Below are 17,613 nucleotides of genomic sequence, written 5' to 3'. Positions count from 1 at the left end.
GAAATCCAAGGGTTTTAGGAGCTTTCAGATTGCCAGGAACGAGGAAAAAAGGAAAAAAGACCAAGTGTATTTTTTATTGTACCAGAGTTGGAAAGGAGAGAAAATTGTTATTTTAAATACATAGTCATATCTTTTCAAGTAGCCCTCAAATTCTTCAGAAGCAAATACCAGGACTTCAATTTCAATTGTCCTACAATATCAAGCGTGGCGCGAGATAAGTACTCAATGGTCACTGTACTACCTTGCATTCGTAGAATGCTTTGTAGCTCTACAAAGTCGTCTCATATGAATTATCTTCTTTGAATCTTACACACTTGTGATGGTCAACATTTTACAGATGATCAAACAGAGGTCCTGAGATGTTACGTTACTTACCCCATAACATCTTTTAGAAGAAGCAGAGATACAATACAAACTCAGTTATGCTGATTTAAATTCTAGCCTTGTCCACTTCACCACAAAAGATATTAACCTGTAAGATAGGTGACTGTTCTATCTAACTTGGTCCTAAAATCATCTAATTTCTCTGGGTCTTATTTTCTCCATCTGAGAAATGGGATTAAAGGATCTTCATTTCCAAATCTTAAGATTCTATAATCTCTAAATTCTCTTCTACTTTTAAAATATCATTACCTGTGATCCACAACAGTTGCTTTTTCTTTTGTACTGGAATGTCAACAGTGGAGATAGTCAGCAAATGTATTTTCACTTAACAGTGTTCTTAGAGGGGCACCTGGGTGGCTCAGTTGGTTAAGCGTCCGACTTCAGCTCAGGTCATGATCTCAGGGTTCACGAGTTCAAGCCCTGCATCGGGCTCTGTGCTGACAGCTCAGAGCCTGGAGCCTGCTTCGGATTCTGTGTCTCCCTCTCTCTCTGCCCCTCCCCCAACCACACCCTGTCTCTCTTTCAAAAACAAATGATCAAAAAAAAAAACAAACAACCACAATGTTCCTAGAAAGCCACTAATTTAGGAAAGATATAACATTTAGTAACATTGGCTATATGACAAATCCCACTGGTTTTCATTAAAAAAACCAAACACCAAACACCTATGTTTCTAAAGAAAAGTATGTAATATACTTTACTAATTAATTTTGGTGAAGAATAAGAAGGAATAATTTTGACTCCCATGACATCGTATGTGTTAAAGAAGTACTCTAGGGGCGCCTGGGTGGCGCAGTCGGTTAAGCCTCCGACTTCAGCCAGGTCACGATCTCGCGGTCCGTGAGTTCGAGCCCCGTGTCAGGCTCTGGGCTGATGGCTCGGAGCCTGGAGCCTGTTTCCGATTCTGTGTCTCCCTCTCTCTCTGCCCCTCCCCCGTTCATGCTCTGTCTCTCTCTGTCCCAAAAATAAATAAACGTTAAAGAAGTACTCTAAAAGTAGACGGTATGTATTTGTAAAATGTTCTTGATTTCAGGAATATTTCAGCCAGGTATCTACCTTTTCTTAGACAATTAACATTTCTCTCTTAGAAATTATTGGAATTTGCACAACTTCCTTCTCTTCTACTCCAGGATAGGAAGAACATGTGGGTAGGCTGGAATACCACTTCTTAACCCTCCCCAGGAGAGTGTTATTGTTGAATAAATCAAGAAATAATAGTCAGGTATTGGAGGGGAGGCTAAATTAGTAGGTAAATTCTGTTTGCTAACATTGAGATTTCACACCTTCATTGTTCACCCTACCCTAAAATTCAAGGCTCCCAGTTAATGTGAGATGTCTATAACTCACTTTATAAAGCCTCTAAATTCAAAAAACTTAATTTGAAAAGAAGCATACTCAACACATTTGATAAAATACTTTTTCTTTTTTCCCTTTTAAAAAAGTATTTAGATGAAACGTTCTTATGTAATTACACAAATCTTTTGAACACAAGGCCCAATCTGAAGCATTATAGGCCTCAAACATTTAATGTCATAAGCTATTCATTCGACTACACTTTTGCAGATATCACTGATCAGCAGTAATTACTCTTTGTAGCAGCTACATCATTTTTCAGATTGCTATCCTCAGTCTAATATTTATTCAGTGCCTACTGTATGTCAGGCACTATGCTAATTGTTTAGTTTCACACAATTCTTAAAAAAGGTCACTTACTGCACTTTGGTTCACTTTACCCTTTTGTAATGAAATAAAAGGTACTTTGTTACTCAAGCGGTGTAAACCTTGTTCGTTCACTTTTTTCAACTTCAAGTTGTAGAGACGTCAAATACAAGACACCACCTGATCTTCAATGGAGAAAATAATGCCTTTCTGTTGCAGTGACATTAAAACACACACACACACACACACACACACACACACACACACACACCCCCCTCAAAAGTATGGCTTACTTATAACTAGGAAGAATAAACACAGATTTCAGCAGAGTAAATTTAACAAACACTGAAACGCATCGGACTTTCTGCGTAGCCCCAGGAAGCCGACCTGCACCAAAAGGCATGTTATAGGAAAGCAGACGTCAGCTCAAAACAACCCCCCTCGTCCAAACAACTTTTCTAACAGTTAAAGCTGGTTTGAATACTGAAATAGCTGCTTCAGGAAGGACTGCCTGCCTGGAATGCTGTAAAGGAGATGGAGGCACTGGAGGGAAAGTCGGATCCCTACACACTCTAAAGAACCTGTCAACATGGATTCCAAAATTAGCATTACTGTGATGAATTCCTTAAACCCGACAAAACAGGCGGCAATGAGTTCTTTCTGAATTCAAGAAGTCTGGCAGTCAAGGTTAGGGTTCCTGCCTTTTCTCTCTCCAGTCTGACACAGCCCTTGGGAAGAGCTCGCAATGATCTGCCGGCTAAAGACACTCGGACGAGCCTCCTGCGGGACCTCCATTGGGAGAGTGAACCGTTCTATCCTGGAATGCTCCTTTTTATCGCAAGGAGGGACAGAGACTTGGGGCGCCGAGGGCAGTGATGTTCTGAAAGGAGGCGCACTCTCGGGAGAGGAAATGGGGAGAGCGGTTCCGAGTGAGGTCCTACCCAGCGTGGAGCGTGGAAAGGGAAGGAGGGGCCGGGGTGCACACGGTGAGGGTCAGAGAACAGAGAGCGGAGCGGCGTCCAGGGCAGTGCCCGGTGACGGGGCGGGGTGCGTTCACCGCGGAGGGAACCGAGCGGGTCACGGGCACGAGGGCTGAAGTGGCCGAGAGGCCGGGGCGCCGGACAGCACGCATGCGCGGGCCCGGAGCCCCGGGGGCCCGCCCCGCGCGGCCGTCGCCGCCCCGGCCGACCGCCCAGGCCTCTCGCCCGGTACGGGACGGCGGGCGCGCCCCCAGCCCTAACGAGGCGGCCCGCCTCACGCTCTTCGCCTTCCCACGGCCCCAGACCCGGCGGCCAGGTCGGGCCCGCGGGGGCCGCGACGCCGGCGTCAACCGCGGCTGCGACGGCCTCTGGGAGCGCGTGAGGCTCCGGGGTCGCTGCGGCGATTGGCCGGCCGCGGCGCCCGCTCCCATAATGCAGCGCATGGCGCGTCATTGAAGAGAGACCATGATGGCGGCGGCGCTGGGGCCCCCAGAAGTGATCGCTCAGCTGGAGAACGCGGCCAAAGTTCTGATGGTGAGTACGCCGCGACCCCCGGGCCCCGGCATCTGCGGGCCTCTGGCTGGCCTTGCCGTGCCAGGCCTTCCCGCCCGCTGGGCCGGCGACCGGCCAGGGCCTCCAGGGAGCCCTGGAAGTGGAGGTGGCGGTGGCGTGGCGCAGGATTCTCCATCCTACTTTCCTCTTGCCTTCGTTCCCCCCGCTTCCCGGGGCTGTCCTCATCGCCCAGGTGTCTGGCACCCCAGCCGGGCGACGGAACATGGTGCCGTAGGAAAGAGGGTTTCCTGTGCCACGGTCTTCACCGTACGCCCTGCCCCGCAGCCTGGGTCGAGAGCGAGGCGCGGGGAGCGAGGTCCCGGTCATCCCCGCAGGGCTCTGGTCGGGGGCAGTGCGTACGCCGCTGGGGAGTTGGTGCCACAAAGGAAGGGACAGCCCAGCCCAGGTGCTCTTAGCAGCGCTGGTTTCCTCCGAGCCTTCGGGTCCTCAAGCTCTTTCTCTGACCTGCCACCTCTGGGGTAACCGCAGCCGCCAGCACGTGGGAGGACGGGGAGGGAGGGAGGGAGGGGAATCTTTGGGACCAAGGTCATTGGGGCAAAACTTTATTAAGTACCAAGCTCCCTGTGGGTCGCACATTGAGGAGAGCTGAATCTAAGGTGCTCGTTGACTTCGTTCTTACACTGTACAGTGAACAGTTTGATGAGTAGGTTATTTACCCAGGGCGTTTGAGGAGGCTGAGTAGAGGGATTTAAAGAAAATAATCCACGCAGGGAGTAGAAGTAAGGATAAACCATATTCAGTTACTCGTAAACTGCGTGTGCATTTTTTGGCTCGGTTTTGTTTTTGTAAGTTTTGATCTCCGCGTTTGTAGATGTTTGTTGGAAGTTAGAGGCTCAGTAAATTGCTTGAATTGATCCAGCCTTTCCAAGAATCTAATACAGCCAGATTCGTTGTTTTTTTGAACATTTTTCCTTTTGGCTCAGTGCTTGGATTATGTGTTCGAACATCACATTTAAAAGTGTTTAAACTAATTCTAGCATAGTTTCTAGTTGGATTTATAAAGTTTTGTTTTCACACGCAACACCAGACAGCGCATGAAATTTAGCTAACGAAATTGAGAAGTCTAATGAAAGTAGGATATATTTGCTTCATTATGAGCAAAGCTAAGTGAATCTTTTAGTCACAGAACTGAGTAGATAAAGTTTTCAGACTCTTGCAAGTTAAGTCCAGAAAAAAACTAGCTAGTATTCCCCCTTAATACAAGGTTCTTAAAATCCCTGACATGGTGTTTCCTGAAACATCTGAAAAAATTTCTAAGAGCCAGGGACTCTATTTGTATTAGGCTCTGGAAGGAGTATGTGACCCCCAAAAGCATTGCTTTAGTTCTGACATTGATAAGATAAAATTAGTCTCTTTCATCACTGGCCTGAATATTAATTAGCATTTGTGTTTGCTAGTACCTTCCCTCTTCCTTGGCAGAGCTAGTTTTATCATCTGTAACGGAGTAGCTGAGAAGAATAGTAGTAAGTACTGTTTATTGAGTGCATACTACATGCCAGATACTGTGTTTGATGCTTTACATACTCTATTAATCCTGGCAACAGCTTTACAGGGTTGAAAGAGAAAGTTTAAGTGGCACAGGTTACATAATTACTAAGTTGATGATTTAGGTTCAGAACTCAGATCTGTCTGGCTCTAAAGTTGGGGCTGTTTCCACTCTATCTCACCACTTCTTATATATGTTGTGTAGATATCCGTTTACATACTTTTTAATCTTTCCAGAGTAAAGTACTGAAAAAAAAGTTACTAAAATTAGGAAATTTGTTTTGGGAAGCTTCCACTTACTATTCACAAATGTGTAAGTAACAATTATGGCGTTATTTCTCAACACGAAAGCTGTATTCCAGTTTATTACTAGTAATAACAGTTCACTTTATTAAGTGCTTACTGTGTGCGAGGCACTATGCCAAGCGCTCTACATACGTTAACTTTAATCATTACTAAGTATGAGGTGGTTATTATTACTTTCATTTTCCTTTTATAGATTAAGAGACTCAAACATGGAGATGCTAAGTAATTTACCCAAATTTTCGAGGAAAGTGGTAGAGTGGGAACTTCAACTCAAGTCTGTCTGTTACCAGTTTGTGGTTCTTAACCTAAAGGGAAGTGGGACTAGAAAGCTAATATATTAATTCATTTGGGAATAGTTAAGATTGTTAAATCCTCAACTGTTAAGCATGAAGATACCTTTTAAAAGGGTGAATGGTTTTAGCATTTATCCATCTGAAGAAATATCGCTTATAGGAAATTGCTATATATTTTAGATGTTACTATGTTTTGGGATTCAAAGTAATTAGTGATGTCTTTCACAATCACTTTGCTTAGTTTTTTCATTTGGTAGTCCATAGACTTCTTTTATGAAAATTGGCATCGAATTTTAGTATGCGGAAGAATCTCAAGACATCTTTATTTAGTACACAGGTCTTAGAGAGTCCACAATGGCTATCAGAAGGAAATTAAAACAAATTTTTTGATGCAAACATATGTTTTTGGTAATAGGGTTTATAGATTTTTATCAGCTTTTCTAAGGAAGTAGAGACCCTGAGCAATAAGCACCTAGTCTAAGTATTCTCCCTTCCATTCTACAGATGGGGAAACTGAGGTTCAAAGAGGTAGAAGTGACTTGCCAAAGGTAGGTCACAGAACAAATTAGTGATAAGAGTGATTCAGAACCTAGATCACTCCTGTTTCAGAACTTAAAATTTTTTTTTTACTCAATCATGTTGCTTCTTAAAGTCAACGTATTTATAATACCATAAATGTTACATTTTATTGCTTGGTGGGAAATTTTGAAATGTGTTTTTGGATATTGCAGTTGCTTCTTTGCAAACATCTATATTCAGTCCTAATTAGGTTATTGGATAAGCTGCCAAATCGTGTATCAGACCTTTAGAGGGAAAAATATATTCATTGATCTTATAGATCTCACCATAAAGAGTGATTTTCCTCTGCTTCAAATAGTGATAGGGAGCATTTTCTATAGATTCTTGTAAATACTGCTTACTCTTCTGATTCAAGCGAGGTTACTTGCTAGAAAATAAATTTGAAGGTGAACAAACTAGAATGAGGATGGACTTTTGTAGGTTAGTAACTGTGCAGGTGAAGTTATTCTGAAAACATTGTGCAAATGGAAAGTTATGTAAGTAGGTGCTGAACATTTCTTCCCCAAAAAAGATTTCAGTTACCAGCTTTTTGTTTAAGATACCCAACCCTGAATTTTTGAGAGGATATTAAATGCATACTAGAGTAAGTAATGTGGATCGTATTTCTGTGCTAATAACATTCTTATCAGTAAGAGTCTTATCTCTGACTGCATGAATTTAGCAGGTTACATTACAGACCTGAAAATGTGATGTTGTAGACACATTTTCTGTTATTTAAAATTATAACAGCAGTACTGGAACATATTATTTTAAAATACAGCAACAGCACACAAATACATAGAATAACGAGTCTCTTCTTCCTTTCCCCACTCTCAGTCTGCCTCCTTAAGCAATCCATATTAAATTTGAATATACCTTTTTTCCTGTGCTTTTATAATACCCATTATATAGTTTTTCCTTTTTTATGTTAATGAGAATGCTATAAATATTCTTAATTTTAGAAATCTTGGAGATGCCTTCCGAATAGTAAAAAATTCAAGCTGCGCAGAAGGGTGTACAGGGGAACGTAAAAGTTCCCTAAGCTCCTGTTCCATCTCTTCAGACAGTTCTGTTTCTTGGGTGCGTGTATTAGAAATCTCTGAGCATAGGGACACCTGGGTGGCTCAGTCGGTTGGGCGCCCGACTTCGGCTCAGGTCATGATCTCGCAGTTGGTGGTTCGAGTCCCGCGTCGGGTTCTGTGCTGACAGCTCAGAGCCTGGAGTCTGCTTCGGATTCTGTGTCTCCCTCTCTCTCTGCTCCTACCCCGATCACGCTCTGTATCTCTCTCTCCAAAATAAATAAACATTAAAAAAAAAATTAAATAATCTCTAGGCATATAAGAGCGTACGTCATGTTTATTTTTTATTTTATTTTTTTGTTTCTTTTTCAACATGTAAATATTTATTTGTGGGTAATCATAAATCAATGGGACCAGCACAAGACTAACACAGCCTCTATAATGCTGATAGCAATTTTACGTTTGTAGATGCATCCAGCACGCAGGATGTGTAGAACTGGTAGGCCCCAGGGTTAACAGAATCACATCTAAACCTTGTAGCTAGGACCAAGGGGTGACAGGGACCATGTTCTGAGGCTGCATAACTCTTCCCTCCCACCTCTCCCCAAAGAAGGACACATATCATTTTTTAAATGTATTTTTAAAAAACGGATTGGGGTGCCTGGGGGGTACAGTTGGTTGAGTGTCCAGCTCTTGTTTTTGGCTCAGGTCATGATCTCACGGTTCATGAGATTGAGCCCTGTGTTGGGTTCTGTGCTGACAGTGAATCCTGCTTGGGGTTCTCTCTCTCTCTCTCTCTCTCTCTCTCTCTCTCTCTCTCTTCTCTCTCTCTGCCCCTCTATGCTCATGCGTGCATTAGTGTGCTCTCTCTCAAAATAAAAAAAGTATTTTTTTTTTACATCAGTGAAAATTGTACAATCCATATGTTCCTGTGCTTTTCTCTGTTCACTTCATTGTAAATGAATTTAAAAATTCTTTTTAATTGTAAATGAATTTTAAAGGAAGTTTGTTTCCATTTTGTGTGTGTGCATGAACAGATATAAAATGTAGGGTGTGTTTTGATTTTAGAGACATCCTAATGGAAAATGTATTCTTTTAATATTAATATCACATTCATTTGAATAATAAACCCAAAGAGTGCTTTATTTGTTTATATTCTTGAATTTCCTTGGTTTTGTTTTCCTGGCTCACTTGAGCTCTTAGGGATTGCCCTTCGCGAGTCTGCATAGCGCTGACATAAGAAGGTATGGAGTACATATGTTAACTGATACTTCATAGAAAAATAATTTACTGTATTTTTTTAAACCAAAATGGATTTAATAAATATAAATGCAGCTTTCATTAGAGATTCATGACTGGTTTTCATGGTTTTTATTGTGGTGGAATCTAGTTACTATTTTGAAAGCATCTACAGGGGTGCCTGGGTGGCTCAGTCGGTTAAGCGGCTGACTTCAGCTCAGGTCACGATCTCGCGGTCCGTGAGTTCGAGCCCCGCGTCGGGCTCTGGGCTGATGGCTCAGAGCCTGGAGCCTGCTTCCGATTCTGTGTCTCCCTCTCTCTCTGCCCCTCCCCCGTTCATGCTCTGTCTCTCTCTGTCTCAAAAATAAAATAAAACATTATAAAAAAAAAATTGAAAGCATCTACAAAATTGTAGTGCGATACCAAAAATTCTTATCTGATTCTCACATCAATCCTGTGAAGGAAATAGAAGAGATATGAAGCTTAATAAAGAAAATCTGAGATTCAGAGATGGTAAGTGATTTGCCTGTGGTCACAGAGCTACTTTGGATCTGGAATTAAGTCTCTGGCCACTCACCCATTCTGGAGCGTTTCTTCAGTATGTGTTTGCTAGGCATAATGCTCTGTGTGCGAAGGAGATAGGAGAAAGACCTGTCTAGAAAGGAGAGTATAGTCTAATGAGGGAGAAAGGCAAAACTATCAGCAGCTGATAAGTAACACAATGAAAGGCTAAAGTAGTGCTCTGTGAGAGTACAGAGGAGGGACAGCTGTCTCAGATTGAGGTGGGGACCTTGGGAAGGGCTCTTGGAACAGGTAATCCTTAAGCTGAGTTGTCAATGGCCGACAATTTGGAAGTTTCCAGTTGGATAGTGGTATCTCAGGTAGACCTACATTTGCATGAAGGTCTGAGAGAACCAAATGCCGTACTTCGGGAATATTTGAACATTTGTTTAACAGTTGGTGTTTCCTGAGCCCATCCTATGTATAAGTGCTTTTACTTTTTTCTGATCAGTGATGCACATGTCATAAATTTAAGAATTTTGATTGTAGCATTTACTTTTTTTTATTGGAAAGATGCTTTATATTGAGTAAACATTTTTATTTACTTCAGTTTTGTCTGCTGTGGCACTGGATATTAGAATACTGGCACTAGTATAATTCTTTTTTTTATATTAAATATAATTTATTGTCAAATTGGTTTCCGTACAAAACCCAGTGCTCATCCCATCACCCACTAATATAATTCTTTTTTTAAAAAAAAACTAGTTAGTGGGGAATTTTTATTTAAAATTCAATTAAGTGTGTATTTTGCAGTTGGATTTGTGTTAAACCCCACTAATTGGAACATAGCCAGTGATCTGGAGAAATGTGAAAAGACCTTTGAAATCATAGATACCCCAAAGGCAGTTGATAAAGTTTAACAGCATTTTATGTAAAACTTAATAAACTAGGAATTGGGGGAAAAAAGTACAATAAAAATAGTGGTGATATTCTTTTTTTTAGAGGTTTTTTTTTTTTAAATGTTTATTTTTTGAGAGAGAGACAGAGTGCGAGCTGGGGAGGGGCAGAGAGAGAGGGACACACAGAATTCGAAGCAGTCTAACTGCTCATGAACCGTGAGATTATGACCTGAGCAGAAGTTGGACACTTAACTGACTGAGCCACCCAGGCACCCCACGTATGCTAAACTTTTAAGAATGGCTGTCTAGAGAATGGGATTGAAAGTGGCAAGAGTCCTTTCTATGTTTCCATATAGGTTGAATTTTTTACAATATAAAACATTGAATCACATATAATTAATGTCATTCTGATAAGATTGAATATTGCATGTGTTTTTAAAATCTGTGACTGCCTTCTTGACTGTTCATTTTTTATCTCAAAGAAAACTAAAAGCTGTATCATGGCTCAAGGTGAATAAAATTTAATTTATAAGTCAGGCCATCCCATTTCTGCAGATGTGTTTAATGGGTGCTAGTTAAGCATAATCTTGCTAGCAAATAAAATTGGGCTTTGAAACACAAGTTCGGAAATAAAATCATTAAGAATTTCAGGACGGTGACAGCTGAGTGTCACATTAAGCCAGGGGCCCTGTTGAGGGTTGGACCCTGTGAGACTGCACAGGTCACACATCCAGGAAGCTGGCCTTTGGCTATAGCATGCTGGGCTTCAGGCCATCACATTTGATACGCTCCTTCCAGGCCCTTACGTGTGTCTTCTCTTGGCTTGGAACACCCTTCTCCTTTTTCTGCCTAGTTAACGTTTAATTCTTCAGATCTTAATGTAGTTGTTTATTTTATCAAAGTAGCCTGACCACTCTTAGGGTACATTATTTTTTCATAGCTTCATCCACTTTAGTGATATTTATTACACCTGCCATTTTATGCTATTTATTTGATTATACAATTGACTACTGGATTGTAAGCTTCACGAGGACAGGGGTTCTGTTTATTTTTGCTTATCATTGACTCATGGTTGTGTCTGAACCACATTGCCTGGCATATAGCGAGCATTTGGTAATAATTTATGGGCTGAAATAATATGAACAGACTGCTGTAGGGGAAGGCAGATAACACAGGAGTAGGTTTCAGAGGCAGATTACCCAGGTTTGAATTGAGGTTTTTTTAGTGCTTGCTCTTTGCAAGGCTCTGAGTAAGTTTTGTCTTTTCGGCTTCTTAGAAACCTTCTTCTGCTTTTTCTCTGCATCAGCCATACTAGTTCCCTTTCAGTCTTTCTCCTGTTCTTCATTCTGCCTCAGGACCTTTCATATATCTTTCCCTCTGCCTAGAATATTCTTCACTTTCATCTAAGCCTTCAGGTCTCTCCATGGTCACTTTCTCAGGAAGGCCTTCTTCAGCTTCTCTGAAAGGTGAGACTTATGTGTCCTACTCTTAGATAACTGTGTAGTTCTTTCATAACACCTAGCACATTTGAGATTTTACATTCATTTGTGTGATTAACAAATAAATGTTGGTCTCCTTTGCTAGACTCTAATATGTGTTAGCTTGTTTGCACATAGTATTTGCTCAGTAATATTTGTTGAATGAAAAAAGTGTGTACAAATAAATGAGGAAGGGAGTACTTTGTGATGAGCCTAGGGAAGCAGGCAAGGGGCTGAGTTATCTTAAGGCCTTATTTGCCACAATAATTCAGCTTGAATGTCCCCAGTAGTGTGACTTGTCAGATCTGTGGTTCCATATGTGAAAATCTGACTGAGGGAAGCAATGTGAGGTAGGAAGACCAGTTAGGAGGCTGTTAAAATTGTGCAGCAAAGAGATGATGAGATTATAAGCAAAAAGCTGGGAGGAGGGGTGGGGGACATTAATATTCTAAAAAAGTGTTTAACGCCACAGTGACTCTTACGGTAAAGGAGAGTGAATATATATTTCGGGGAAGCTGGGAGTATCCTGCAATAGCTTATAGAAGCCCCAAATTTCTCAACTTTTTCCTTAGAAGTTAACAGAAATTTCATTGTGATTCATAATGTCTCTGTTTTAATATAAAATTATTTGACCTCACTCTGGATAAAATTAATAATGTTAGAAAGCTGGTCTGTCTTTATTCTGTGGTTTGTGGCTGGGCTAGAGGACTAATTACATAACAGTAGTAGTGTGATAGTAAGCTACTTGGATGAGATATTAGAAAAGTCACCCTGTTGCTTTATTAGACACATGAGAAATTGTTGAAATTTAGAAATTGAGGGGCGCCTGGGTGGCGCAGTCGGTTAAGCGTCCGACTTCAGCCAGGTCACGATCTCGCGGTCCGTGAGTTCGAGCCCCGTGTCAGGCTCTGGGCTGATGGCTCAGAGCCTGGAGCCTGTTTCCGATTCTGTGTCTCCCTCTCTCTCTGCCCCTCCCCCGTTCATGCTCTGTCTCTCTCTGTCCCAAAAATAAATTAAAAAAAAAAAAAAGTTGAAAAAAAAAGAAATTGAGTATAACACAGCAGCTCTGGAGCCAGACTGTTTGGATTCTTCTTGGCTCTAACCTCCAAGTAGCTGTGCGACATCTGGCAAGTCAGTTAACCTCTGTGCATCTGTTTCTTCGTCTCTACAATAGAAAAATCGTAATATCTATCTCGTGCAGTTAATGTGAGAATTAAACGATTTCATTTACATTAAAAGGAAAGTGTTTAGGGTAATGCCTGGCACATGTACTTTAATGTATTGGATAGCACTGCATCAAAGCACATGAGTCAAGGTAAGCTTGTAAGTCAGCACTCGGGAAATAGTTGTTCAGTTGATTAAATTTCTTCTAGAGTAGTGCCGGCAGAACTTTCTGGGTTGATGGAAATGTTTTGTATCTGCACTCTCCAGTACAGTAGCGGCTGGTGACATGTGGCCATCGAGCACTTGAAATGGGACTAGTGGCATGGAGGAGCTAAAATTTTAATTCATGTCAATAGCCACATGTGGTGGATAGTGACCTCCATATTGGGCAGCACACGTCTAGAGTGTGGCCCTGTGTCTCTTTGCGTTCTTCTGATTGGTAAATACCGATTCCAGGTTTCATGTAATTCTCCTAGGTTCTGTCATTACTTCTGGTTATGGCATTGCCACTGTTAAAATGCAGTAGGTGCTGATACTAGATGTCAGATGCTGTATCTTTAACAGGTTTTACCTTGTAATTCTGATCCTTGCTCTAGAATCATCAAAACAGATACTTTTGCAAACGTTGGTGGCACATTGATGAAGAGAAGGTGACCGTGTTCCTTTGCATCATAATTATAACTTTTTTAGGTTTGTAAACGCTAATTAGAATGATCAAGACAGTGAATTTTTCATCACCTTTGTATACACACCTGCCTTGTTACACTTGCCCACTTAACAAACTCCATCAAACAATTTTTTATGCAGACCTCGTTAAAGAGTAAGAATAAAAAAAAGTGTCACATATCCTCTGAGCAGAACAAGTTGATCCATGTTCTCATTACGGAGTATTGGGTAATGAGGTGATTCTTGTGTAATGACTGACGGGATGAGGATATTATCATTTCCTTCTTGTTCTTGGAAGTATATAGTTCATTCATTGATTCTTGTGTTCTCTAGAAAACTAGGACAAGGTTTCTCATCTTTGCCACTGTTGACGTTTTGGGCTGGATAATTCTTGCTGTGGTGTGCCGTGTGCATCAGGTATTTTTAGCAGCATCCTTAACCCTGGTTCACTAGTTGCCAGTAGCACTTCCCAGTTGTGACAACAGAAGTGTCTCTAGACATTGCCAGACATCCCCTGGGGGATCAAAATTGCCTCGGTTGAGAACCAGTGATCTGGAACATTGTCATCTATAGACACAGGGTCTGAGATTTTTTTTTAAGTTTATATGTTTATTTTGAGAGTGCATACAAAGGGGCAGGGAGGGCAGAGAGAGAGAGAGAGAGAGAGAGAGAGAGAGAGAGAGAATCCCAAGCAGGCTCTGCACTGTCAGCACAGAGCGTGATGTGGGGCTTGGTCCTGTGAACCCTGAGATCATGACCTGAGCCCAGATCAAGTCCAGACGTTTAACCGACTGAGCCACCCAGGTGCTTCTGAGATTACATTTATATGATCAATTTTATCATCATTAATAGAGTCTGTCCATTAGAATTTTCTGCAGTGATAGGATTTTCTATATCTGTGTTTAACGTGATAACCATTAGTAACACTTGGCTATTAAACACTAGAAATGTGGCCACTGCACCTGAGGAATTAAATTTTTAATTTAATTTAATTTAAACTAATTTAAACAACTGAGTGTTGATTTATTTTGCTATTTATTTTCTATTGCATTACTTTTCTAGGCGATTTAATCATTTCTTACTTTTAAATTTTGTTCTTATTTTAGCCTTAACATAGTTGGGAATAATTGATGAGTTCTGATGACATAGTCCTTAGAATGGTGAAAGGACAAAATATTTCAGGATATTTAAAAATATGATTGCTGGGGCGCCTGGGTGGCTCAGTCGGTTAAGCGTCCGACTTCGGCTCAGGTCATGATCTAGCATCTTGTGATTCAAGCCCCACGTTGGGCTCTGTGCTGACAGCTCAGAGCGTAAAGCCTGCTTCGCATTCTGTGTCCCCCTCCCTCTCTTCCCCTCCCCTGCTCTCTTTCCCTCTCTCAAAAATAAACAAACATTAAAAAAAAGTAATAAAAATAAGATGGCTAAGATCCCATTATGAATCTTAGAAAAGGGTCTAGTAGGTTCATAAGTGACTTCAAATTAGAATGAGTTTTATTCTAATTTTTAAAAAGTAAATTTTCTATTTATTCTTTGAAATACCTCTAAGAGGGGCGCCTGGGTGGCTCCATCAGTTAAGCTTCTGATTCTTGATTTCAGCTAGGTCATGATCTCACAGTGTGTAAATTTGAGCCCTGCAGGGAGCTCTGTGCTGACAGTGTGGAGCCCGCTTGGGATTCTGTCACTCCCTCTCTCTCTGCCTCTCTCCCACTCACACAGACTCTCTCTGTCTCTTTCAAAATAAATAAACTAAAAAAAAAAAAAAAATTTTTTTAATACTGCTAAGAAGAAACAAAAATTACAAAATAGCCAGCATTACAAATAGTTCTTAAAAAAAAAAACAAACCAAAAACTTGCTTATTAGGGGCTCCTGAGTGGCTCCATAGGTTAAGCCTCCAGCTCTTTTTTTTTTTTTAAATTTTTTGTAAGTGGTTATTTTTGAGAGAGAGAGACAGAGTGTAAGCGGGGGAGGGGAAGAGAGAGAGGGAGACTTCTAGGCTCTGAGCTGTCAGCACAGGGCCTGACGTGGGGCTCGAACCCACAAACCGTTAGGTCCCGACCTGAGCTGAAGTCAGATGCTTAACACTTAACTGGCTGAGCCACCCAGGTACCCAACTCTTGAGGTCAGCTCAGATCAGGATGTCACTGTTTGTGAGATCCAGTCCTGCATCGGGCCCTGCACTGGCAGCACGGGGCCTGCTTGGGACTCTTTCTCTCCCTCTCTCTCCGCCCCTCTCCCGCCCTCTTGCGGTCTTTCTCAAAAAAAAAAAAAAAAAAAAAATTTTTTTTTAAATAAAAAATAATTTAAAAAGAACGTTCTTTAAACAAAAAAATGAGTCCACAGGACCCTGATGGTATACTAACACTTGTGGATAGTTTAAGGGAATGCCTTTATTGTCTCCACATTAGTGTGATGTTTGTTATGGTTTTTTTGTGAATTCTTTTTATCTGGTTAAGGAAGTTTCCACTTATTCCTACTTTGTGAAAAGCTTAGCCATGGGTCTTATTAAACATGTTTCTGCATTTTTTGTGATGACATATCTTTCTCTTTTAATATGTTAATGTGGTAAAAGACATCAGTTTTCTAATGTTAACCCAGATTTGTAGTCCTGGGATAAACTAACTTGGTCACAGTGTACATTATTATTTTTATTTTTTTAAAATTCCATTGTTGTATTTAGTATGTGAACTCTCAAGATTTTTCCATCTCTGTTCATGGGTAAGGTTTGCCTGTAAGTTTCACGTTGTTCTCATCTGATTTTGGTTATCTGCATATTTATGATGATATGCTAACTAAAATGGGTCAAAGAGTGTTCTGTCTTTTGTGTTCTCTGGACATTTGTGTTGTAGGATTGGAATGATTTATTCCCTGCTGTTTGGTAAAATCATCTGGATCAGGAACTTAAAGGAAAAACTATTTTAAACTGATTTGATTTATTTAATAGTTGCAGGACTGTTCAAGTTTTCTATTCTTTTTTTTTTTTTTTTTAATGTTTACTTATTCTCAAGAGAGAGAGACAGAAAGAGACAGAGTGTGAGTGGGGGAGGGCCACAGAATCGGAAGCAGGCTCCAGGCTCTGAGCTGTCAGCATAGAGCCCGACGCGGGGCTCAAACTCACGAACTGTGAGGTCATGACCTGAGCCGAAGTCAGACACTTAACTGACTGAGCCACCAGGTGCGCCTCAAGTTTTCTATTCTCAAGTTCATTTTATTATATTTTTCTAGGAATTTGTCCATATCACATATGTTTTTATGTTTATCACTATACAGTTGTTTGTTATTTTTTCACTATCTCTTTATCGTTCAAGACCCAGGTAGTTACAAGCTTTTTTAATATTGCCTGTTTATAAATTGTGTTCTCCCTCCCTTGATTAATCTTGTTTTATTAATTTTATTAGTCATTCCACAGAAGCAACTTTTGTTTGCTTTATTTTTTATTTTTTATTTTTGCTTTTTTATCTTTATTGTACATATTGTATATATAATTTGTTTCATCATTTTCTACTCTCTAATATTGCCTTCATTCTGTTTTCTTTGCGTGGGTTCTGCTATGGTTTCTAAGTTCTTACATTGGAGGTTTAGCTTGTTGGTTTTAACCTTCTTAATTTCCAGTGCAAGCATTTAAAGCTATGCATTTTCCTCTTGCACTCAACGTGCATATCACAGATTTTTGCTACACCATATTTTGGGTCAAGGGTGGCTCAGTGGGTTAAGCATTTATTTACTCTTGATTTTGGCTCAGGCCATGATCTCACGGTTTCATGAGTTTGAGCCCCGCATCAGGCTCCGTGCTGACAGGACAGAGCCTGTTTGGGATTCTTTCTGTCCCTCTGTCTCTGCTCCTCCTCTGCTCAAGCTGTCTCTGTCTTTCTCAAAAATAAATAAATAAACTTAAAAACAACGAAGTATTTTTGGGGTCATTTTTAATGTTTTCCATTATTGTTTCTTTCATCTTTGAATTTTTCTAGTTTTTGTTTTTAGTCAGGTTCTAACTTAATTGCTTTGTGAGAATGTGTTACGTATGTATCGGTTACTTAAAATTTGTTAGAATATGCCTTATGGCCTAGAATATTCTCAGTTTTTGTTCAGCATATATTTGAAAAGAATGTGTGATATCCAGTTAAACATGCAAGTTATGTATGTCCCTTAAATTAAGCTTGTTAAATCTTTTTGTCTCCATAAGCTGGCAGTTACCAAGAGAGACATTAGTGGATTTGTTGGTAGTCCTCTCATTTTTGCTTAATTGATATTTCAGACTGTGTATTATTTACATACTACTTCAGTGAACCCTTTAATGATTATTAGATGACCCACTTCTCTTTAGTAACATTTTATCTTAAATTCTTTTTTTTTTTTTTTTTAACATTTATTTTTGAGAGACAGAGAGACAGAGCAGGAGCAGGGGAGG

General features: G+C 40.6%; 1 protein-coding gene across 3 annotated transcripts in view; it reads left to right on the top strand.

Annotated features, from left to right (window-relative positions):
• Positions 1-3,450: 3,450 nt before the first annotated feature.
• Positions 3,451-17,613, top strand: part of XPO4 (exportin 4) — a 117,567-nt gene continuing 103,404 nt past the window's right edge. Inside the window, exon 1 of one of the 3 annotated variants that reach the window (XM_047077554.1) lies at positions 3,451-3,557. In XM_047077554.1, coding sequence (XP_046933510.1) covers positions 3,489-3,557 — 69 coding nt within the window. In that variant the 5' untranslated portion in view covers positions 3,451-3,488. Of the gene's footprint in view, positions 3,558-6,212; positions 6,229-17,613 lie in introns of those variants that run through there. The other 2 variants (XM_047077546.1, XM_047077563.1) reach the window with 2 other exon arrangements.

The sequence above is a fragment of the Lynx rufus genome, unplaced genomic scaffold (assembly GCF_022079265.1).
Source record: "Lynx rufus isolate CCGP_SWC_20201006 ecotype Redwood Valley unplaced genomic scaffold, mLynRuf1.p SCAF_1, whole genome shotgun sequence".
Taxonomy (NCBI): Eukaryota; Metazoa; Chordata; class Mammalia; order Carnivora; family Felidae; genus Lynx; species Lynx rufus.
Note: the sequence above shows the minus strand (reverse complement) of the source record. Positions and strands in the feature narration are given on the sequence as shown.